The sequence below is a fragment of the Chiloscyllium plagiosum genome, chromosome 9, assembly GCF_004010195.1.
Source record: "Chiloscyllium plagiosum isolate BGI_BamShark_2017 chromosome 9, ASM401019v2, whole genome shotgun sequence".
Taxonomy (NCBI): domain Eukaryota; kingdom Metazoa; phylum Chordata; class Chondrichthyes; order Orectolobiformes; family Hemiscylliidae; genus Chiloscyllium; species Chiloscyllium plagiosum.
The window spans coordinates 30,290,735-30,315,631 of NC_057718.1; the positions used below are offsets into that span (position 1 = coordinate 30,290,735).

Consider the following 24,897-nt stretch of genomic DNA (forward strand, 5'->3'; position numbering starts at 1 on the left):
GGAATAGTGTTCTGATACAGCTTTGTTTGTGTGTGTTGGGATGGTTGCTGGTGTAGTTAAGTATTTGGTCAGTGTTTGTCGGTTTTCTGTATACGCAGGTTTGTAGTTCTCCGTTGTCCTTTCTTTCGACTGTGATGTCCAAGAATGCGAGTTTGTTGTCGGTTTCTTCCTCCTTGGTGAGCTTTATGCCTGTGAGGGTGTTGTTGATTATGTTTTTTGTTTCTTATAAAGAGGAAGCATGACTCAATAGATACCACCTCATTTACAAGATAATACATGGCTTGGAAAGGGTGGACACTAGGAAGTTGTTTCCGTTAGGCAAGGAGACTAGGACCCATGGACACAGCCTTAGAATTAGAGGGGGTAAATTCAGAACAGAAATGCGGAGACATTTCTTCAGCCAGAAAGTGGTGGGCCTGTGGAATTCATTGCCACAGTGCAGTGGAGGCTGGGACGCTAAATGTCTTCAAGGCAGAAATTGATAAATTCTTGATGTCACAAGGAATTAAGGGCTACAGGGAGAATGCGGGTAAGTGGAGTTGAAATGCCCATCAGCCATGATTGAATGGCGGAGTAGACCCGATGGGCCGAATGGCCTTACTTCCGCTCCTATGTCTTATGGTCTTATCCTTAATAATGCCCAATACTTTTACCTTGTGATTATCATAAAATAGCCTAGGTTTCCTTACATGTATTGTGTATAGTATTATCTTGTTATAGATCATTAAAGTTTAAGCCAAATCTCTTTGTGATTAACTGACACAAGATTCTACATATTTTTTTTTAAAAAGCAAATGAATTGCATATAAAAAGAATTAAACAAATCAAGCACTATTAACTTAACACCATCGTTTGTAAACATTGCTAAAGGAAACAAGAAGTGAAAGCTTTGCATTCTGCACTCAACCAAACAATGATGAAATAAGCGGACTCGAAAAAAGGAACACTCATTCTTTTGTAGCATGAAGAAAGGGTGCCAATTAATTTGGTCATTGTTGGTATGGAGATGCAGCAGCAGTAGAAGGTAACTGTCGATCTTAACTTTCAGGTCAGGGAGGAAAACTCTTGCTTGGTCAGGATGTTTTAATGGGAATGGAGCAGAATTTGACAGTTTCCGTGATCTCTTTTAAAATGGTGCAAAATAGGTACGAATTTGTTTTGCCAACATGAAACCAGGCTCTAGTATAAAATTGTATTAATTTGTAGCAGATGCAAGTATATCACACTGGTAACCATAAACTGACTTCCAGTATAATTTTCAGCAGAGTCTGGATTAGTTAATAAGCCTCAGAACATTATGTTGAGTATTAAATATGATCTGTTATTCAATAATCCTAATTGCTTTGTACCTCATGGTCCTGTGTCATTTCTTCCAAAATATGAAATTGGTAAATAATCCAGCCTCACCTCTTATGAATTCCAAATTGAGCTTGAGCCTCAAACTAGTTTCCAAGAAGTGAATAATAATGTTAATACTTTCTCCAGTTATGTGCAAGTCTGACATTGATCTTCTTTGTCTCTCCCAACTCTACTGCATTCTACACACAACCAAAACTGTAGTTTGCCCTCTGTGAAAAAACATTCCAATAATAGAATCAACACAACCTACTAGCCCCACATCCCATCTCTGCGACAATTCAGCATATTTTGGAATATTCTCAAAGTCAAGTGCAAATTAATTATTTGGGCCAGGCAGTTAAGAGTTATCAAGAATACAGACATCTTTTCATCTTTCAGGATACATGCCATTGACCTTTAAATTGAAGAGGCTATGATCACTGATTAGTTGGCATAGATCAAGTGGAACTCTTTCCTGTTACTAAATTCAGCTGCATTATAACCCTGTACAGATGCATGTGATATGGATGTGTGACTCCTCACGCAGAGTAACCTATTAGGACCACCATAATGTAAAGTGTCAATGAACACCAAAGCAGAGTGAAGTGAAAGTGTGTTCAGAGTTAGTCCAAGATCAGTAATAATATGATGAGGCTGGTGTTTTGCTGATGCAGACTTCTGTGCATGGAAAATGGAGGCATTTGCTGTCCATACAGTCTGTTGGGGAATGAACCTGAACACAGATCCCGAGAAGCTAATTTTCAACTTAAAGAAAAGGCTAAATTCCAAACTTTCAAATTGACAGTTAAGTCCAATAAATAACTATTACATCACATCTTACCATGCTTGGTGCTTTTAAGTAAGTCACTTTATAGTCCCTTATATTTGTTGTTTTAAATCCATTTTCTTGAATATGGAGCTCATTATCTTCTATTGAATACAGAAGCCTCATTGGTGGCTGTACTGGAGAGGACAGTCGAAAGGAAAACTTGTTTGTCTCATACTTTAGATTATCCTCAGACTCAATGACACAGGCCCAAGATGGGAGCTAATGAAATAAAAGGTATTGTTTAAATGCAACTACTCCTCCCAAGGTTGGTCCTAACATAATGTTTTGCACCAAGTAACAAAATAATTTGACTCCTTTGCATCAGCTGGTTCTGATATTAACATTATTGTAATTAATCAACATTTTTTCTATTTGGTGTAAATAACATCAGACCAAGTCATACAATTCATGCCACAAAAGTCATCTGGTTTGAAGTTTTGATACAGATTCAGATGTCCCTTAGCAGATATTGCTCAAGAGATTGCAACATGGTTCACAGCATTAGTAATGAGGCAGAATAGTTGTGGCAACCAAGAAACAAATGCCATTAGCTCAGGAATTGATACGAATATGGATATATCCTGTATTTTTCCTTTAAGAGAAATAACTTTAAAAATAAATTAATTAGATTTTAACTATCATGCATATAACCTATAATGTAAATGAAATTTAAACATTTGTGAAAACATCAGCTGTAATGCTAAGCCACACAGAAAGAACTAGAAAATCCCAGCCATTGTCAAGTCTATTTTCAAATTTATCACTTACTTGAACAAATATTCCCAATCAACTTTAATATATTTTTGTATCCTTTTAGCTGCTTATCCTTCACCCACCTGACTAATCTTAAGTAATCTCTACCATTAACCTCAAAAGTGATTTAAGAACCTCACAAAAACTCTACATTACTCTTGCTCTCAATTCTAAATTGCTTGAGTTTAATTTTAAACCTGTGACTCCTGGTTTTGGATTCTTTAACAACTGACAGCCTTCTACTTTTATCTGTTTTGTTCAATCAATCATTTCTTGAACTTATAAAATTTCTATCATATTGTCATCATTAGCATTGAACTAGTGAAAATGGCACCAATTTTCCAAGTCTTTATTGTTATTTATATTTGTTCGTATCAGGCAACACCATAATGTAACTACATTATCTCTAAAGATTCAAAATTCTTTATTGCAGAAGTCAATAGGACAAATAATACCATACCATTGAATTAGATGTTTATACAGGGTAATCACTACCCCATGATTTTTATATTTTATTCCTCCACAGATAAACTGCCAACTCCATCAGATTTTGCTTTGGTCTCATCAAGTTACAATGCCAAATCTCCCAAGGAGCTTGGACACTCAAATTCCTTTGCCCTTTCACACACCTTCCAGACTGAAATACTGGCTGTGATTTTCTAGACAATTTCTAGATACACTTTTTTTGTCATTACTACATTTTGTAGCAATTGCCATGCATGGTATTTTGCACAAAGATACTGAAAATGCTTTTTCCCTTTGTCAGCAACCACTCATTAAGAAATTAGCAGAAATATCAGTTTTCAGACAAATGATCCCATTAGGTCAGTAATTACTGGCCATTATTTTAGGATTTCATCCCTGAGAATCCCACTTAGTGACGAGAGGAAGCTGCAAAAACAAGAATAAGTAATTTAAAAAACAAATTGCTGACGAACACCACCATGCTTCAGAATTTGTTACAACTACATATTTATTTCACACTTGCTAGCCACATTGAAGCCCTTACAGTTCACTAACAAGTTCTCACTACTGAAGAGTAAGTGTTGTGCACAGCACAATAACATAATGGGTCAAAAATACTGGGAATTCCCCACGTACCTGGATGCACTTAACAGTTCTCGGCTCATCAAGGGAAAACACATGCAGATATAAGTGATCGGAGTACTTCAATATCATAATGCAGTGATCCTTGAACAGTTCCATATCAAGTAATTTTGTTCTCTCTTTTACTTCATAAACAGTCTGCCAGCTCTTCATGCCAGGGGAAGAAATTGGTGCTTTCATCAGCTAAAAAAAAAATTCAAAGAATCTAGTGCTTTGCAAGAATTCGCTCAACAACCTAACTGTTTTATTGTTACGATTGAAGCTGGAGCACCATTATTCTACTCCCATTCTTCTGAGAGTTGCAACATAAAATAAAAATATAGTTTCTCCAGTTACCAAGATAATCAACACTTATCAATATCAGGTTTTAAGCAAAAAAGATCTGCTAATCAGGTTCCTTAATAAACACAATTATGGGACTGTCAAAACAAAACTTATTAAAGATACAATATTTGGTTATCACACAAGTTCAGTATTAAATAAGTATAAATACAGTCCATTTAAAAATCCCCAAAACACGGGGGATCCAAGATGGTGGCCACCTGAGAAGATCTCACTGCAGAGCTCTGCATTGCAGCACAAGCTGGACGAACCTTTAACCCGCCCAACCCAGGCCATCGCGATATCTTGGGACTCTGAAAAAATCGTGGAGTCTCAAGAAACTTCTAAAAATTAACTTACCTATGTTTCTAGCTGTCCAGAGATGCTGAAAAAGGGAGGAGGAGCATCAGAGACTGGGACTGTAGTTCAGCCTGCAGTATTCTCGAAGTCGGTTACTTTCCAGGCCCTGGTGAACGAGTTCACGAAATCTCTCTAAGACTGTTGCGTTAAGGCTGGAGACCGTGTTACCTTCTATTATTAAAGAGGATCAGGTGGGCTTTATAAAGGGTCGCAGATCCTCCAAAACTGTTATGAGGCTGCTTAATGTAATTCAAGCAAGCCAACAGCAGTCAATACAGGGATTGGCGATTTCTCTAGATGCAGAGAAGGCACTTGACCCAGTTGAGTGGCCGTATCTTTTCTATAGAGCAGTTTGGTTTGGGCGAAGTCTTCATGAGATGGGTAAAGGTTCTCTATGGTGGCCCTCTCGCAGCGGTTACCACCAATGGAGTACGATCAAAGCAATTTTAATATTTTTTAGGGGCAGCCAGCAGGGCTGTCCCCTTTTACCATTGTTTTTTACGTTGGTAATTGAACTATTGGTGGAGGCTATTCGTGTGGATCCCAATATACCAGCTCCAAAAGTGGGGTCAAAATTACATAAGATTTTATTGTATGCAGATGATGTCCTAATTTTTTTGACCCCAGCAGTTTCAGTGCCTCGCCTGATACAACGCATTTGTGCGTTTGCTGCTTTTTTGGGGTACAAGATTAATTTCGCGAAATCAGAGGCTATGCCTCACGAAGAAGAGCGACTATAGATTCCCATTTAGATGGTCACAGGGGAGTTTTGTGTATTTGGGCATATTCATTACTCCAGTTCTGGATCGGCTGTTCAAAGCCAATTTTATCCAATTATTTGGAAAAAATTAAACAAGATCTTCAAAGATGGGAGGCACTTTCAGTCTCGTAGTTGGGTCGGATAGCGCTTAATATGAATATTCTCCCTTGTTTGCGATACCCTATACGGATGCTCCCCCTGATTTTCAATAAGCAAATACTCAGGAGGCTGAACAGGTGGTTCAGCTCCTTTATTTGGCATCGTAAACGGCCCCTCATTAAATTAGCCAAAATGCAACTGCCTCACAGATTAGGGGGGAAATAGACCTTCCAGACATTAAAAATTACCAATTAAGCTCATTTTTGACCTATGCGAGTGATTGGGTTTGTGGGGATCCTCTTTCAATATGGTTAGATATCGATGCCTTCCAGGCAAGGTGCCCCTTACCAGTTTGCTGTTTTTGGACAAAATGAGGACAGTTAGGGAATAATACCATAACCCAATAGTCATCAATACTGTTAAAGCATGGAGGGCAATTCGGCAGATGGAAGGCAATATTGGCAAAACATCTTTGTTCACACCTTTAGTGGGTATGCCGGGTTTTCAACCGGAGATGATTGATCGGAGAGGATTTAAACGTTGTGCAGCTAGGGGTGTGTCTTACATGGGCAATTTATTTGAGGGGGACGTAGCAATTCCTTCGATCCGTTAGTACGGAAGTACGAGTTATCTAATAGAGATCTCTTTTGTTTTGTTCAAGTTAGGGATTTTATTCAAAAGAAAAAACACACTTTTGACTGATCCCTGCAAATCTGACATAGAGGGGGGGGTGCCCCCTCAGATGAATTTGATCAACTCTGCAGGATGTGGGAGAGAGAGCTAAGTGTTGAAGTCTCCTCAGAAGAATGGGAGGATATTTGGGTATCTTCAGCATGTCCCAAATACAAGGTCTGCACGAGCACTTTTACCCATTGTCTTTGGTCTTGCGATAGGCTTCAAACATATCGGAGTGCTATAGCGGGCGCAATGGAAGGATTTTGGGTGTAAAGGTGAAGAAGGACCCTATCTCTCCCCTTTTGGGCCTGCCCACTGTATTTCCTGCAGACGCACATAAGAAAAAAAACTCTTCAATATTCTCATGTTCTGTGCAAGAAAAAATGTTTTGCTCGATTGGATATCCGAAAACCCCCCAGGCATGTCGGGTTGGCGCAAGATTGTTATGGAGCATATTACCCTGGATTTTCTCTGGACAAATATGGTACACCTCAAAACTGAGAATTTTTATAATACATGGCAGCCCTTTTTGGAATAAATTGTCACAGATTTATCTACCACACAAGGGCTTTTATACAGCCATAACGATTGTGTATTAAGAGTCCAATATCCAGGGAGGAGGAACTGCGAACATATGAGCGTTTTGTTTGGCTGGGCTGAGTTATTACTATTTATTGGTTTATTGCTGGTTATTTAGTTAAATAGCCAGTTTGGGGTTTTTAAAAATTCTATATTTTTCTATATATGTTTATACATTTGTACATGAGAGGTTGGGGTTTTTTTTGTGCTGTTTTGAATTATATTGTTTTGTACTTGTAATACTAAAAAAAAAATCTATTTTTCAATAAAAAATAGATTTTTTAAAATCCCCAAAACACAAACAAATACACACATACACACTCTCTACAGGAAAATACATATTTCTCTGCAGAAAATCGGCTTTCTGAAAAGACATCACTTTGGCTAATAGCTAATTCTTTAAAGCATAAAGGATGAATCATAGGATGTTGTTTAGTGCATTGCTCTGAAATGTGTGGTCAAGTCACTAATTATGCTCAGTTGTATCTGAAGTCTGGCAGACATAGCTTGTTCAGGAATTACAAACTTGAGATGATCTTTCAAACACTTTCAAGTAGAACAAATAGGTGTCAATAATAGATCAGATGAGCAAAGTGTTCACAGCTGACTTCCCTCCACCTTAGCTTGCTTGTAATAGACTTGAGGGGTCCTGTGGTGCAGTGGTAGTGTTCCTATCTTTGAGCTAGAAAGCCTGCTCATCTGCTCCAGAGGACTGCCATTAAAAAGAAGCTTTCGGTGGCCTCTTTTCAAGAAGCACTCCAGGCATGTCTACAAAATTTGAAATATACACCTTTTTCCACAATCCTTGGAAAGTGCTCTGATATAAAATATAAAGCATTGTCATAACAATATCCACTAGTGCTAGAAGAGAAGGTACAATTTAGGAATTTCTGTGCAGGTTGCACATGCTTTGTCATTATGTAAGCCATTGGTCAGAAAAGTATGTGCTGTAAATGTTCAAAGACCTGATGTTTTCTCAAGTCAAAGATGGAGCAGGGAAATTGGATCAGTTGGTTACTGTACAGAGAACTAACATGCCCTTATGGGCCAAATGGCACTAAGCTCTGACAGGAGCACAATAAATAATCTTAACCTCTTTAATAAAGTCAACAAATATTTTAGAAGAAATTTGTTTCTTTAAAGATTTACTTTTAGATTAGATTACATTACAGTGTGGAAACAGGCCCGTCGGCCCAACAAGTCCACACCGATCCGCAACCCACCCATACCCCTACATTTACCCCTACCTAACACTACAGGCAATTTAGCATGGCCAATTCAACTTACCTGCACATCTTTGGACTGTGGGAGGAAACCGGAGCACCCAGAGGAAACCCACGCAGACACGGGGAGAATGTGCAAACTCCACACAGTCAGTCATCTGAGGCGGGAATTGAACCCAGGTCCCTGGCGCAGTGAGGCAGCAGCGCTAACCACTGTGCCACCATGCAGCTCACGGTGTTTTTTGTTTGTCATTTTATTCCATTGATAGGAGTTTACTTAATTCCCCCATTCTCCTTCTGTATTCCTCGAGGAGAAAGTGAGGTCTGCAGACGCTGGAGATCAAAGCTGAAACTTTATTGCTGGAACAGCACAGCAGGTCAGGCAGCATCTAGGGAACAGAAGACTCGACGTTTCGGGCACATGCCCTTCTTCAGGAATGAGCAGAGAGTGTTCAGCAGGAGAAGCTAAAAGGTAGGGAGGAGGGACTTGGAGGAGGGGCGTTGGAAATGTGATAGGTGGAAAGAGGTCAAGGTGAGGGTGATAGGTCGGAGTAGGGTGGAGGTTGGGTTGGTTCGTCCGGGTGGCCCAGAGGTGCTCTCTGAATCGCTCCGCAAGTAGGCTGCCTGTCTCCCCAATATAGAGGAGGCCACACCGGCTGCAGCGGATGCAGTAGATGATGTGGGTGGAGGTGCAGGTGAATCTGTGGCGGATATGGAAGTTTCCCTTGGGGCCTTGGAGAGAAGTGAGGGGGGAGGTGTGGGCGCAAGTGTTGCACCTCCTGCGGTTGCAAGGGAAGGTGCCGGGAGTGGAGGTTGGGTCGGTGGGGGGTGTGGATCTGACAAGGGAGTCGCGGAGGGAGTGGTCTCTACGGAAAGCTGATAGGGGAGGGGAGGGAAATATATCCTTGGTGGTGGGGTCCGTTTGGAGGTGGCGGAAGTGACGGCGGATGATGCGCTGTACATGGAGATTGGTGGGGTGGTAGGTGAGGACCAGTGGGGTTCTGTCCTGGTGGCGGTTGGAGGGGCGGGGCTCAAGGGCGGAGGAGCGGGAAGTGGAGGAGATGCGGTGGAGGGCATCGTCGATCACGTCAGGGGGGAAATTGCGGTCCTTGAAGAAGGAGGCCGTCTGTGTTGTGCGTATTTTGAACTGGTCCTCCTGGGAGCAGATGCGGCGGAGACGAAGGAATTGGGAGAATGGGATGGCGTTTTTACAGGGGGCGGGGTGGGAGGAGGTGTGAGAGCAATCTTCAGCTGAACTAATTTACTCAACTGAGTTGTCAGGTGATTCGTATGAGGGCTTTCACCAATGACAGCTCTATTCTGTAAAATACTATAATTGAAATTGGGAACAGAATTCATTCAATCCAGATGTGTGCAGACCAATATTGATTAACAGCAGACCAACATGGTGTGAAGTCACCCTTTAATCACAAGTCATAAATTATGATTTGGAGATGCCGGTGTTGGACTGGGGTGTACAAAGTTAAAAATCACACAACACCAGGTTATAGTCCAACACATTTAGTTAGAAGCACTAGCTTTCGGAGCACTGCTCCTTCATCAGGTGGTTGTGGAGAATAAGATTGTAAGACACAGAATTTATAGCAAAAGTTTACAGTGTGATATGATATATTATGAGAAATTATATGTTGAAAAAGACCCGGATTGTTTGTTAAGTCTCTCATCTTTTAGAATGACCATGTTGGTTTCAGTTCTTTCATATGTAAATCACAAAGGCTTTTTAAAAAGTTTCGTTCTCAAGCGAACTTTAACAATTGGTCAGGCAGGTAGAAGTGGGTACTGCAGGTGCTGATGAAGGGCTTTTGCCTGAAACGTCGATTTTCCTGCTCCTCAGATGCTGCCTGACCTGCTGTGCATTTCCAGCACCACTCTAATCTTGACTTTAACAGTTGGTGTCATGTCGACCCAGGTAATGTATTGAAGGTGCGAGCTGCCCTGTGTGATGCTGTCTGTGCCACAATGGTCAGATTGATTTCTAATCTAAAAAAACGGATCATTGGCGAGACCAAGCAGAGGCTACGGCAACGGATGAATGGACACCACGCAACAATCAACACACAGGAGTGTTTCCTCCCAGTCCGAGAACACTTCAGCAGTCTGGGACATTCAACCTTGGACCTTCGGGTGACCGTCCTACAAGGCGGACTTCGGGACAGGCAACAACGAAAAGTGGCCAAGCAGAGGCTGATAGCCAAGTTCGGTACCCAAACGTATGGCCTCAACTGGGACCTTGGATTCATGTCACACTACAGGTGATCCCATTGCACTATACACACACACACTCACGCAGACCTTCTCTCATATGCTCACACCCTCTCACAGACTTTACCCCTTTACACTCACACACACTCTCTCACAGACACTCATACTCCACCCTCCCCGAACACACATGCACACATACACATATATGCATGTGGGGTGAACTTGTACTTGCAGAATTACATTTTACTTTGCTTAAAAACTGCATGAATCCATGTAAAATTCTGTAAATCAATTTTTTAGATTAGAATCAGTCTGACCATTGTGGCATGGACAGACAGTCTCACACAGGGCAGCTCACACCTTGAATGCATTATCTGGGCTGACATAACACCAATTGTTAAAGTGGACGGCACGGTGGCACAGTGGTTAGCACTGCTACCTTGCAGCGCTAGAGACCCGGGTTCAATTCCCACCTCAGGCGACTGACTGTGTGGAGTTTGCACGTTCTTCCCGTGTCTGCCTGGGTTTCCTCCAGGTGCTCCGGTTTCCTCCCACAGTCCAAAGATGTGCAGGTCAGGTGAATTGGCCATGCTAAATTGCCCGTAGTGTTAGGTAAAGGGTAAATGTAGGGGTATGGGTGGGTTGCGCTTCGGCGGGTCAGTGTGGACTTGTTGGGCCGAAGGGCCTGTTTCCACACTGTAATGTAATGTAATGTAATCTAATCTAATTCACTTGAGAACGTAACTTCTAAAAAAAATGTTTTGTGATTTACCTGTGAAAGAACTGAAACCAACATGGTCATTCTAAAAGATGAGAGACTTAACAAACAATCCAAGTCTTTTTTAATATATAATTTCAGTTACATCACACTGTAAACCTTTGCTATAAATTCTGTGTCTTACATTCTTATTCTCCACAACCACCTGATGAAGCAGCACTATGAAAGCTAGTGCTTCCAAATAAACCTATTGGATTATAACCTGGTGTTGTGTGATTTTTAACAGTAAGTTGATAGTTATTGATCTGTAGCTTACATTTCTTTAAAACTTACTCTGTATTCTTCTGTCGCACCATAATTTGTCAGAATATATAGCTGATTTCTCTGGTGTTCCACAAGATATACTACACCAGAGACCCGTTCTTGCACAATCCTGGGGTTATTTTGTGGATACATCCGATCAAATAACCAGACCTCTGAGCTATTCTTGCTGTTACTATTGATAGTGATAAACCTCCCATCCTTGGTGCTAGCCAGTTCGACAAAAAACCTAGAAACATCAACACAAAGAGCAGAAGGAACGCTTAAAATAATTTGCTGGTTATTCTGTTGAGATTGGATTAATTCATGTTATGTATATAATTGGGTATGTGTTGCCCCCTCAGGGCACCCAGTCATGTGGCCTGTAGGCAGAAGCTAAAAGGGCTAAAACTGACTGTGGAGTTGAGAGGACCACAGCAAAGTAATCCCTGTTCTACTTTACCCATCGCCTATCTTGTGTTCTATTTATGGTTCTAGTGAACCACAAACACAACAAATGGCTGTGAGAATTAGATTGGGCCATAAACTGTGTGAGAACCCCATTTTGTTTTGTCGGTAGGAAAGACATTGCCCTGACTGTGAAAATGGCACGAGATAGTAGGGGTAACTCAAGGGAAGCGGTCATGAGGAGACTTGGGCTGTGGTCAACACCAAGTACACGCTGAAGAGCAGCTGTTGTGATGAGACTTGGGCTGCAGCCAATGCCAGGGAAGAACATTATGCTAACACAATCTGCAAGAGAATGGCCAATGCAAAGTGTTCACCTAGGGGACTCAGGCTACAAACAGCTAGTAGACTTGAGTGGCCGGAAACAAAATGGCAGGCCAATTTAGAGCCATGGGACCGTTTGATGAAGACAGAACATTTTGGACTCTGTACATGGAATGTTTTGATACCTATGTCAAGGCAAAAAAGTAGTTGAAGACACATTGGCACCGGTTTTCTTGAGTACTGTCGGGAAAAAAAAAACCCTCATGATTCTACGGAGTCTTGTGCAACCAGAGAAACTTGCAGAGAAGACATATCAGGAACTATTCAAAGTGTTGGGGAGGTATTTTGCACCAAAGCCACTGATGATCGCAAACCTTATGTTTTTATAAATGGGAAGGACAGTCTATCACCAACCTTAAAGTGGTTAGCAGAACATTGTGAATTTGGAGGGTTCTTCCAAGATGCCTTACACAACTGTTTGATTTGTGGCCTCTGACACAAAGCCATCCAAGGAAGCAATTAGTAAGGAGACATCTGGATTTCAGGACAGCTTTCAAAATTGCTACCTCAATGGAGTTGGCTGCCAGCAAAGCTAACCAGTTGAGTTGTGATGTCTGGGTTCATAAAATAATGCATACTCTGCAGAGTGTAGTACCAACTGTTGAATGCTGCCGATGTGGCAAGAGTGGTCACAAGAAGTCAACATGTTGGACTTAAGCAGCCCAGTGCTGTAATGAGATCATGTTGACCAGCTGGTTGCCACACCTAACCAATATGGGGTGGTGGAGTCCCTCAGAATACCGAACTGGTCTCGACCGACTCATGTGTCTCAATACCCAGGCAAGAGACAATAGCAGGGGAGTAGCCAATCAGAGAGTGGCTTACCTATGGAACAACAGGAGCTTCCTGAAGGAGCAAATTACTGCAGATACTGGAACCTGTACTGAAAACAACCAATGCTGGAGATCACAGCAGGTCAGACAGCATCCATAGAGAGCGAGCAAGGTAATGTTTTAAGTCCAGATGACTCTTCATCAGAGCTGAGGAGTCTACACTGGAAAAGGTTCCTGAGACGAGGAGATGGTCTTCCCGGAACCACCATCCCCTTAGAGACTGATTGTGTCAATGTAAAGAACAGAAAGGTTGTTTTCTTTCTCCTTTTTTTTGAAGATATCCTGACGATGTACATATGTTAACTATTATACAGGCACTATAGCTAAGATTAAATACACATATTGTTAAGGGGAGTACTAAAATAAAGGGGAGAGGGGTATTATATATGTAGTAGAGTGTCTGTTGCCCCTTTAAGAGTGTGGGTCACGTGACCAGAGGTGGGAGCTGGAGGGGCAGTCTAAAATAGACTGTGGAGCTGACAGTACATACAATAAAGCATTTCCTGTTCCCATTTGGTCTTTGTCTACCTTAGATAGTTCTAGTGAACCACAAACACAGCAGTACATAGTGTTATAGGAAATGGAATTCTAATATATAATAGATATTGACTTGTTCAAATAGGCTGCATTATGTAAAAAGTCATGCAAATACTGGAAGTTTTGAATAGAGAGAAAACACAATAAATGGACTCAATGAAACTGATGAAGGTTCATGTCTATAACAGAAATCTGATTAGCATTTTTTATTGTATCCTATGTTACCTTGGGTCATTTTCTTTATAAACCATCTCAGATGTTGCACCTGCATCTTCAAGTAGAAGCTTCAAAACTTGATGGGACCGAAGTTTTTCTAAATTGGTGTAAAACAGGCTATTGTCTGTACCCCATTCTGTAATAAATAACATGCTGCTGACTGATTTTAAAGCCAACGACGTACACTACAAAGTCAGTACATATTAAAACTCTGAACGAAATATTTTAACTCGATGGTGCTGTATCTATTTCAGTATCACAAATCTCAGAAGCCCAAAATGTCGCACAAGTAGTACAGATCTAAAACACAATAACAGAAATTGCTGGAGCAACTCAGCAGGTCTGGCAGCATCAGTGGAGAGAAAACAATATTAATATTTTGGGTCCCATGATTGTTTTCAGAACTGACATGTTGTCCTGAGGTCATGGGTTTGTGGTGTTTTGTGGAGAATGAAATTGCAAAGACAATATGGAGGATTTGGCTCCAAATGAAAATTCAAATCTCAAAAAGGGTAACATCACATATTGAAGTATTTTTTAAAAATTCATTCACGGGATTTGGACGTCACTGGCCAGGCCGGTCTTTATTGCCCATCCCGAATTAGCCAGAGGGCAGTTGAGAGTAAACCATGCATGCTGTGGGTCTGAAGTCACATGTTGGTCAGACTGTTAAGCATTACAGATTTGCTTACCTAAAGGACATTAGTGAACCAGATGGTTATTATTCATTATTAGACTCTTAATCCCAGATTTTTTTTATTGGAATAAATTTCCACCACCTGCCATGGCAGGATTTGAAACCAGGTGCCCGGGACAATACCTGACCTCTGGATTAATAGTCTAGCAATAATACCACTAGGCCACCACCTACATTGGATCTGGGTTCAGTTCAGTTTGGAACTGCACCTCAATATTGCTGGCTTAACAGAAACTGCAGCACGGTTTGACTTCACAATGACTTGTCAATTCTTGTATTCGGTTTCAACCATACATCAAATCTAACACCTTTATCAGTCTTGTGATAATGCATTTCTTCAAAATAAGGGCCTAAATAGAGAAGAAGTGCATTGACATATTGGCTTGCCTGATCTGTCTTCTGACAAAGACTGCAATGGACTGCTACTTGTTGTTTAAGACCCCAACCAGTGTCATCGAGTTGCAGAATGCAGATGATGCTTGTATATGTGCAATCTCAGAGGATGTACTCCAGATCACTGTCAGCACCTATACAGAGGCATATGAGAACATAGGTCTCACTCTGAAACATCTGCAAACAAAGGTCCTCCATCATCCTGGCTTGGCATTGTCAGCCAAAGCAGCTATTGATGAAGAGATCCAGCACCACCTCTTGTGTGATAATGCAGCCTTCGACCGCATGAGGAAAAGGATGTTCGAGAATGACAAGATCAGATCTGACACAAAGATCATGGTTTACCGAACTGTGGCAGTTCCCACCCTACTATCCCACCATCCTCGGAGATGTGGACTGTCTACAGCAGAGACCTCAAGGCACTGCAGCAGTACCACCAACACTAGCCTGTACAAGATTCTGAGAATCTGATGGGAAGAAAGACACACCAACACCACTGTCCTTGATCAAGCCAACACACCCACATCGAGGCACTGACTACCTGTGATTGGCTACGATGACTTGGCATGTTGTCTGCACAACTGACACGAGACACCCCAAGCAGGTGCTGTACTCCCAGTCTTGAGATAGCAGGTGAGCCCCAGGTGAGCACAGGCAGTGCTTCAGTATTACCCTCAAGATCTCACAGGCAAAGTGCAACATTCACACAGCACCTGGGAATCACTGGCCCAAGACTACCCAAATTGGAGGTGGGCCATTCGGAAGGCATCAAACGCCTTGAGACTTGACTTCGGGAAAAAGCAGAAGCCAAGCGTACAGTCACCTACAGACTCATTCTGAAGGTGGAAGAGAGTCATCATTGTCTGCGAAGAACTGCCGATGAATGAATATCCTTTTCAATTTCCCACAGTTTATTGTGGCCATCTACTCAAAGTTCAATCTTAGCCTTTCCCCTTCCTTAAACAGATCCTCTTCCTCAGGTACCCTGCACTTTACCATCTCTTTAAGATCTCATTATTTATTACACCAAGGATTAGCAACTACCTTCTTCACCAAAATCTCCTCTCTTTTAAATCTCAATTAGATTCTTCAATGGATGATGTACCTGAGATTTGAACTTTCACTTGGAGACAGCTTGTCCAAAAACTTTTCTTGTGTAATCTCATCCTCCACAAAACACTGCAAACCATTAACCTCAGTTCATGTAGCCTCACCTCCTTACACATCTAATTAACAGCCAATCTAATGTCTAACCACTTCCCCATCTCACCCTTGCTTACATTCTCTTTGACTCCAAAACCTATCACTTACCCAGTAAAATTGGATAAAACCACCAGGTCTACCTTCACCTCCATCTCAAACGTCTTTTCCAGTTTCTCTCTCCGTTGTTTGTTGAGACTGATGTCTTTGCTGGTCTATTTCACAATTATATTAACTCTAATTTCAGGCATTTGAAAAACCTTCACTGGAAGAAGTCTTGAAAACGTGTTGCAGTGTACAGGGGATTTCGACTTACAAAGTCTACAGGAGTGTATTTCCAAAGATCCAACATATGAGTGTTTATTGTTGTTCTTGAATTGCCATTTCATATTGTTCTGCATTGTGTTCGGACTTGCATACAAATCGACTTGTGAATGGACTCAAGAATGGAACCTGTTCAGAACCTGGAAACTGCCTAAGCACATTCAAAATTAATTAGGATTATGCTTGCATCTTCATAGCAACATTTTGGTTTGGTTCTTTTATCACAAGTTGGGTAGAGGGAGTGGGAAATTTCCCAACTTGCCACACATGGCTTGGGGGAAAGTATCCCAAATGATGGACCATGTGTGAAATGGAGATGTCCTGGACAGACTGGAGGTGGCCATATCGGCTGTTGTTGTTATTTTTATTTCAGCTGCCTTCCAGTCCTCATCACTCACTGCCAACCATTACGCCTATATGTGCCAACCCATGCCCTCTAATGACTCCTATATCAGTTTAGTGACAGTTCATTGGCCCTCTTCCACCCATCCCTGGGTTGCTAATGCCGTTATTCCAATTTAGTGTCAACTTATGCCCTCTCTTTGCCCTTACATCCCCCTCTTCATAAACTCATTCAGTCCACCATTCAGATTTCAGCAGCCATGCTGAGATTAAATAAAGCAAAGTCCTAAATATCTATTATCGGCTTCAATATTTTAAAAAATAAAAATAAAAAAAATCTTCCATTCATTAAAACACATTCAATACATTCAAATTTATTCAAGTACTTAAACCCTTGTGAAGTTAACAAATTTATCAAAAATTGCTCATTCTATAATAACTTCCTTAAAATGTCAAACAAATGTGAATTTATAATTCACCAGGACAATAATGTTAACTGTGGAAAACAGCCTGTCATAAATAAGCAGTGCAGGCAGATAGGAGACATGATACAAGTCTACAGAATTATGAGATGTATAGATAAGACCAGAACCTTTCCCCCCCCCAGAGTTGAAACATCTAATAAATGGGGGGCATGTATTTAAGGTGAGAGGGGGAAAGTTCAAAGCTGACATGAGGGGGAAGTTTTTTTTAATAGAGTGGTAGGAGTCTGGAATGTGCTGCCAGGGGTTGTGATGGAGGCAGATCCAATGGGGGCATTTAAGGCACTTTTCGATAAGCACATGAATTTGCAAGAAATGGAAGGATATGGACCAAGGGCAGGCAGAAGGTTTAATGTGGCATGATGTTCAGTAGAACATTGTGGGCTGAAGGGCCTCTTCCTGCGCTTTACAGTTCTATGTTCTATATAATTATTTGTCCACCCCAGTCCAACACCGGCAACTTCACACTATATAATTATTATAACTATAGCACTGAGTGTTATGTAAACCACTGATTTTCCTAATTTTGTTTTCAGCTGCATGGATGTCCAAGATCTGTGCTTGGCAGTGACTTCTGGAACTGGGAATCAATGTTGTGAACGGTGTGGCATGTGATTGCCTACAGAGATGTTTGGTGCAGCCGTGTAACTTTGAAGGATCTCTAATGTCAACATATAGCTCCTGAAACTGCTGGAATAAATTTTCTTAAACTCTTACATACACAGGCAGACTTTTGGACTCGTAATGGACTGTACATTAAAATAACTTGACTGTTCTATAAAAACTTAATCTGCCCTCAAGGGCATTTACAACTTTCCTAGAGATCTGCAACTCCTACACTGCAGGAGAAGGCCTTTCTTCCGGCAAAACAAAGATGGGGTCAGTTTAAAATTAGTGCTAATTTCAAATGACCTTGTTATGTTTTGATTTTCTGATAGAATCACATCCCATCACATCCAAATTCCTTCTCCGGAGAAAATAGGATCTGTCAGAAATGGGAGTGGAACTCTGGATATCCAATCTGGGTCCCATCCGTCATTTTGGGAGGTCTCCTGATTCTGAAAATTCAGGAACTGTCTTACTGAAGTATCAGCAAAGGAATGAATGATTAGTTGATATGACTTTATTGATATTGGAATATTGCAGTAACAAATAGAAAACTCTCTGTCTTTGATTAATATGTTAGAATCTGTAACCCTCAGCTAACTTACTGCACATAGAAATTGATCCGCAGTTTACCGTCTCATACGTAGAACATGAAAAAAAACAAATAACTTAAATAAGTTGTTGGAAATGTGAAGCCATGATGCAATGTGGCAGACTCACCAAAATTAAATGCTCTTGACAAAACATGCACCACCTCTGGCTTAGGACCAAGCTTGACCACAATACAAGTAGACTTATCTGATGAAGAACTTATGCTTGAAGCCAAATACTTCTGATTTGGTGAGACTCTGATCTGTTGAAATTGAGCTTCCGCTGTTCGGAGGAACTGCAGCTGATCCAAGGATAAGACAACTTCAGGAATTTGATCACCTTTGGGCATAAATAACATAACCTCAATATAGAGGTAGAACCGAAGTATTTAATTTCTAATCAATATCACAGAATTCCGCACCATACATGCAGCACAATGTATTAATATAGTGGGAATAGTTCTGTAACTGTAGCATGTTCCTTTTCCATATTTTTCTTTGAAGTATAAAATCAATAATCAGTAATATTTCAATTTTTGAATATTTTCAATATGAATCACATATTGGGAATTTGTAAAAACCCTGTAACATCCTCAGGACACTTTAACTTCTGATCTCATTTCCATTTAACTAATCACTGATTCTTTCTTATGTTAGGAATTTGACCTCTTGACGTATGCAATTTTCACCACTGTTTAAAATGCCCATTTCATTTTTTAAGCTTATCCACCTACAAAACAAATTTTAGCACTAACAATAAGTTGAAGGGATGGCCTCTGATTCCCCCTCACTTTTCTGAGACCTCCCTGAAAACGCTGATAGAGGAAGCCAGGGTAAGGAGTGAAATTTATGTTTCCCAATTATAGGATTGAGTTATTTTCAATAATTAGTCATTTTAAGTAGATTAAGTAGTGATTCTTATTGGTTTATTACACAGAAAGGAAGACTGAAGAAAGAGTCAGTGCCCAATCAACCAGAAACGTGAGCTTATGTCCATAAATACGAAACCACTGCTTTTAATTGAGTCTCATTTCTTTTGAGCTTGTTAAGATAAACCTATTGTGCTTTATGAAATGTGTGTTTAAATATTTGCACATATTGATTCTCCCAACTCAGTCTGTAAATCTAATTGACTTGGGGTCTTAAATGTGAACGCTAAAGTTTTTAATCAAGTAGCTGGTGAAGCATTCCCAGGGCCATTTTATGTAGGAATATAAATGGGGGCTAACAGAATCAAATCAACATTATCTGCAGATGTGAGTTCAATGCATGCTGAAAGAAGTTCAATGATTTCAAAAACTCATAAGAGAAATTAGACAGAAAACATGCTGTTCAAATTGCAGTTGATGTGAGGTCTGTTTATGGGAGTGGCCAATTATGTTGAACTTGAAATAATATTTAGCATAAAACAGAGCAGATTATATTTGCAAAAATTAAAATCTCTTAATAACTAGGAAGTAGTACACGTGTTAGATAACCTCTCTTGTTATTTCTCCCTTTCTGCTACTCATGTTCTTACTGGTGCTGGCAGCCTACCGTATCTTGTCCACTTGGTTCTTATTGGGTTAGGCTAGATAGTGAACAATGTGGGAATTATCACTATAAACCTGATACCTAAAGTTGATCTAGTTTTCCACTGGAGTCTGTGGACAGTAATCATTGATCAGAAGGAAGAACAAGGGCTGATCTTTCCTCCTTATAAGAGGTCTCGAAATGGGAGTATTGTCCTAGTTAATCAAACTGACTAATCGTAACAACATGATAATGTTTGTCTGTGATGCTCTGAAAGGTGACCAGATTTTTTGGAATCAAGCATTAAAAAAATTATCACTTGCAATGATATTGGAATGCTGTCACTTCTGGAGCAGCATTTTAACACAAGTGTGTGCTTTTAGGAGGAGCAAAAGTTTCAAATTTTCCAAGAAAGAAATGTCTTCAACTTAATTTTAATTCATAAAACTAATTTAATAAAGTTTCTGCAGTGGAAATTAGATTTTACAGACTATTAAGAACAAAATAAATTGAATTTGAGTGCTCAAATATTTTGTCATTGACCTGCTATAGTTATAATTATTATTTCTGTACACACCAAGACTGGTTCCCAAGATTCACTTGAATGAATCATTCTCCGATGCCATCATAAACTTGTTGGTGATAAGCCTCACAGACAGATTTGAACCAATATCCTTGAGGTTAAAAGGCTCTTCTTGATTCAATATTTGAATGGCTTCAATTAGGTTCTATCCTGGTATGGTTTCAATGTTGATTATTAAAGACTCACCATTCTGATGTCTTCTATAAATACAGCCATCTTCTTCAAAATACTCAAAATCTTTCATTTGTATCTGTAGAATCAATTAAACAAAGGTTGTGACATCAGCATGGTAATCATAAAACACATCCGTTGTTAATTATATAATCAGGAGCTCTCAAATCCCTAACCTACCACCGAAGAATGAGCTCAAAAGAACACGAATAATAATCTATTTTCTATCCCATGAGAGTTAAGACTGAACAATGATTTTGACTAGAACCTTGACTGCAGCAGCTACATAAATACAATAACAACTTCCTGCCACATTAGTCATCAAACCATCACAAGGTACAAATCAAGGACTGATGAGCACACCTCATTTGCCTGGACTAGTGTATTTCCACAACACAAAGAAACTCAACACTATTCAAGACAAAACCTACTTGACTGATACCTGTTGAAGTTATTTATTCCTTTGTGGGATGTGAGCTGGCCAGCATTTATAGCACCTCCCTAGTTGCCCTTGAGAAGTTGGTGGTGAGCTGCCTTCTTGAACTGCTGCAGTCCACCTGTATTGGGTTGGCCCACAACGCCCTGAGGAACAGAATTCCGGTATTTTGACCCAGTGGTAGTGAAGGAACAGCAATATATTTCCAAGTCATGATGGTGAGTGGATTGGATGGGAACTTGAAAGTGGTGGAGTTCTCATATCTGCTGCCCTTGTCCTTCTAGATGGAAGTGGTCATGGATTTCAAAGGCGCTGTCTGAGGATCTTTGGTGAATTTCTACAGTGCATCTTGTAGATACTATATACTGCTGCTATTGAGCCTTGGTGGTGGAGGGATTGGATGCCTTAAACATTAACTTCTTTCACTGTGGTTGCAGTATGTACCATTTACAAGATGCATTGAAGGAAACTGTTAAAATGTCTTCACGGGAGCCATTCAAACCCAACTACTCAGAAGAACAAGTGCAGCCCATGCCTGGGAATACTGTATGGGTGTTTCTTTCTAAATCCCATACAGTTGTGCCTCGTAAGTATATCACCATTCATTCATTGGTGCTGGGTCAAAATCCTGGCACTCAAGCCTAACAGGATTCTGGACATATCTTCATCTCGTTGTTATGATCCCAACTGATGGCAATGCTATCAAGTCAGATCCAAAATAAAACCTGACTTAATACATCATTATATACTTAATTTTTAGGGTTGGTTAATGTAGTAGTTAGCTTGTAAAACACATTCACACAAGGGTACAGATGTTCTTTAACAAAAAAAAACTAATTATTACACAAAAGGAAGAAAACAAACAGATGCAACTATACATATCAGTGAGATATGATTCAAATTTTAGATGACAAGATACTGCAGATCGGAGTCTGGTATATGAAGTTTTGCAGGAATTATATTATTACTGAAACTAATTCTGTTCATGAAAGTTCATAGTAAGTTCTTAAATAATAATAATGTGAGTCTGAAAGTGGAAGAGTGACGTAAATCTATGGAATAATTCCACAGAGGCCAGTATCCTGTCACCAAGTTACTCTTTATTTACATGTGCAAAGTCCTTGACACTGGCCTGACATCCTCAGACGCAGCGCTCAGGGCGAATGGAACCTGTGACACTTCTGTTTATATTGGTCAGCCAGGGCTCCCTGACTGGATCAGATTAACAGCACCAATCAAGGAACTCATATTCTATGATGTCCACCTGGGTGACCTCCTTACAATCACTACATCCCTCCCTCTCAGAGTCCAAGGACAAAGGCTGGTCCTTGTTCTTGTAGCGTCCACTGATGCATTTTAGCACCAGGTCAGATTCCTCCACCTCTGCGTCGGATTCGGGCAGTGCACAACACATGAGAGCTTGCCTCTTGCACTGGGAACGTCTCTGGAGAAATTTACTCTCTTCTCCTGGCAGCAAAACTGTCAATGCATCAAGATTCACTGTGTCAATCTCAGATTCAGAGGTTTCTTCAATGCTTGATGGGGAGGAGAAACCACTGGTTCAGACAGCTTTTCCGAATGTTCCGAGGAGCGGGGCATGTTTTGCTTCTGCACCATTTGTGAGTTTGCAGCTTTCACATGATCCACGTGCGTGTTCAGGATCATCATACTTACCTGAACTTTATAGTTCATTGGTCCTGACCTCATGTCGACCAAGCCACGTACCCATGCAGGGCCATTTGGGTGGTTGCTACATCAGACGCTGTCTCCTGTAGTAAAGTCTCTCTCGCTTGGCAGAGTCTAGCAACAGACACTGGTGTTCCTGATGCTGTTCACTAGCCTCCCCTGATTCTGGTTTGGGAAGATCAGATTTAATATGGAGCGGAGTCTTCTCCCCATTAGTAACTCTACTGAAGCTATCCCTGTAGTTGCAGGAGGGCTGATCATATAAGCAAACAGGAACCAGAACTGTTTGATATGATTAGATTAGATTAGATTAGATTGCACATCTTTGGACTGTGGGAGGAAACCGGAGCACCTGGAGGAAACCCACGCAGACACGGGGAGAATGTGCAAACTGAGGCGGGAATTGAACCCGGGTCTCTGGCGCTGTGAGGCAGCAGTGCTAACCACTGTGCCACCATGCCGCCTAGTGAAGCTGGGGGCTGTTCAAAGTTTAGATCGTTCTTTCTGCCCAGACACTGGATGATGGATAGTACGGCGCTGCCTTATATGTTGAATAACATTCAATTTTAGGAAATAGTCATATTCCCTGTATTAGGACTTGTTTTCTGTGACCAACACTTCTGGAAGTCTGTATATTGCAAAAGATGCATGGAGTTTTGTTATCGTCAAGGTTGAAACAAGGTTTTTGTTTAGGGTAAAAAGGTTGGCTCTTTCGACTTTTATTTTGCGCTTAAGAAATTTTTATATTGTCTTACATTGGCAGCCTCTTGTGAATATATTCTGTGGCTGATCACCACAATAAACAAAAAGGAAAATTAAACTTATGGTCTATGAAACCAGGTCTCACTCTGAGATACTACATTTTCAGTATTAGCATCAGCTGGGATCATAAACTGTGGTTTGGCAATAATGTGGAGGGGGAACCTGGATTTGGTAATATTTAGTGTTGAAGTATAAAGCCTATTTTAAAGAGCAACTTATGGAATTTAATTGTGCTTGGGGACGTAAGGATTTAGCCAATTGCTTTACATCAGCACATTATTTATGACACCACTAGGTATGATTATATGTAGAGTGGGATGAGAGTCTGCAGTCCCAGCACCTGGAAGTGAGTTGCAACTTGAAACATTTTGAGCAAAAAAGAGTGCTGTTTTCAAATTGCTTCCTCTTTGCCTTGTTTGTCTCCCAATCTACCAAGTTCCTTCCATTAAATTTTCTGAACATTATATTTATATCATGATGGTACTGTTTTCTCCTTTTCTCAGCAATCTCCTACTGCCCTACAAACTCTCCCTAAATTTTCAATTCCTCAGCCTCACACCTTTGTACATTATTTTTCTCACCACCTCGTCACTGGTGGCCACACCATATGTTTTATGCTTAGCGGGTTTTGAGAAGATTTGTAGCTCAGGTTGAGGTTTTGGATGTAGGTTTGGTCGCTGAGCTGCAAGGTTCATTTCCAGACGTTTGGGTTGGTGATGTCTAACATCGAGTTAGATCCCATCTACCACTCCCTGAGAAAAAGAACAGTAAATGACTTCACCATAGGAAATGGCATCACCAACCCAAAAGAACCCCAAACATACAAATAGAAAGCAGGAATGCATTGCTTCACCTAAGGCCTACTGAAGATGTTACCTAGTAGGGTAACGAAACGCCTGGAAATGAACTTTGCAGCTCAGCAAGCAACCCTACATCTAATGTTTTATGCTTCATTTTTTAAGAATCAGCAACTCTACTTCTCTTCTAAACATTTTGTCCTTCCTTAAAACCAACCCATCTGGCTAAACTTTTGGTGAACCCGCCTTTAAATTTTCTAAAATTCACCATATTTGCTGGTTTGATTTACCCTTGAATGTTTTTCTATTTTAAAATGTGCTAATATAAAAGCCAATTGCTGATTAAAGTTCTGTACTTTCATGGTTAAATTAGCAGCCAGCCTGAAGCTGGGCAAATGGCCATGGATTTAGGGGTGAAGTATATCAGGTTGCATAAATTAGAACACCACCCAGACCTGATGGTTTAGGTAGGGATGGCACTTTTCACTTTCTGGGGCTCTCAAAGTATTCCTCAACTTGTACTTATGGGTGAGATTTAATCAGTCTGACAAGAGTCTCCCCTTTTGGTCACAGAATCATCAGAGAAATCCCATGATAGCTTTTGGACACCTTCAGGCACATAGGTGGCCAGGGAGGTCTTCACGGAGATTCAG

General features: G+C 40.7%; 1 protein-coding gene across 3 annotated transcripts in view; it reads right to left on the reverse strand.

Annotated features, from left to right (window-relative positions):
* prepl (prolyl endopeptidase like) overlaps positions 1 to 24,897 on the reverse strand; it is a 51,120-nt gene that overhangs the window by 19,779 nt on the left and 6,444 nt on the right. For all 3 annotated transcript variants that reach the window (XR_006312463.1, XM_043695644.1, XM_043695645.1), the window contains exons 3-8: positions 20,579 to 20,642; positions 18,428 to 18,637; positions 13,673 to 13,799; positions 11,319 to 11,535; positions 4,022 to 4,210; positions 2,180 to 2,386 (exon numbers count right to left, since the gene is read on the reverse strand). Coding sequence is in view for 2 of the 3 variants with exons in the window: in XM_043695644.1 (XP_043551579.1) it covers positions 2,180 to 2,386; positions 4,022 to 4,210; positions 11,319 to 11,535; positions 13,673 to 13,799; positions 18,428 to 18,637; positions 20,579 to 20,642 (1,014 nt within the window). In the remaining variant the exon portion in view is untranslated. The remainder of the gene's footprint in view (positions 1 to 2,179; positions 2,387 to 4,021; positions 4,211 to 11,318; positions 11,536 to 13,672; positions 13,800 to 18,427; positions 18,638 to 20,578; positions 20,643 to 24,897) is intronic.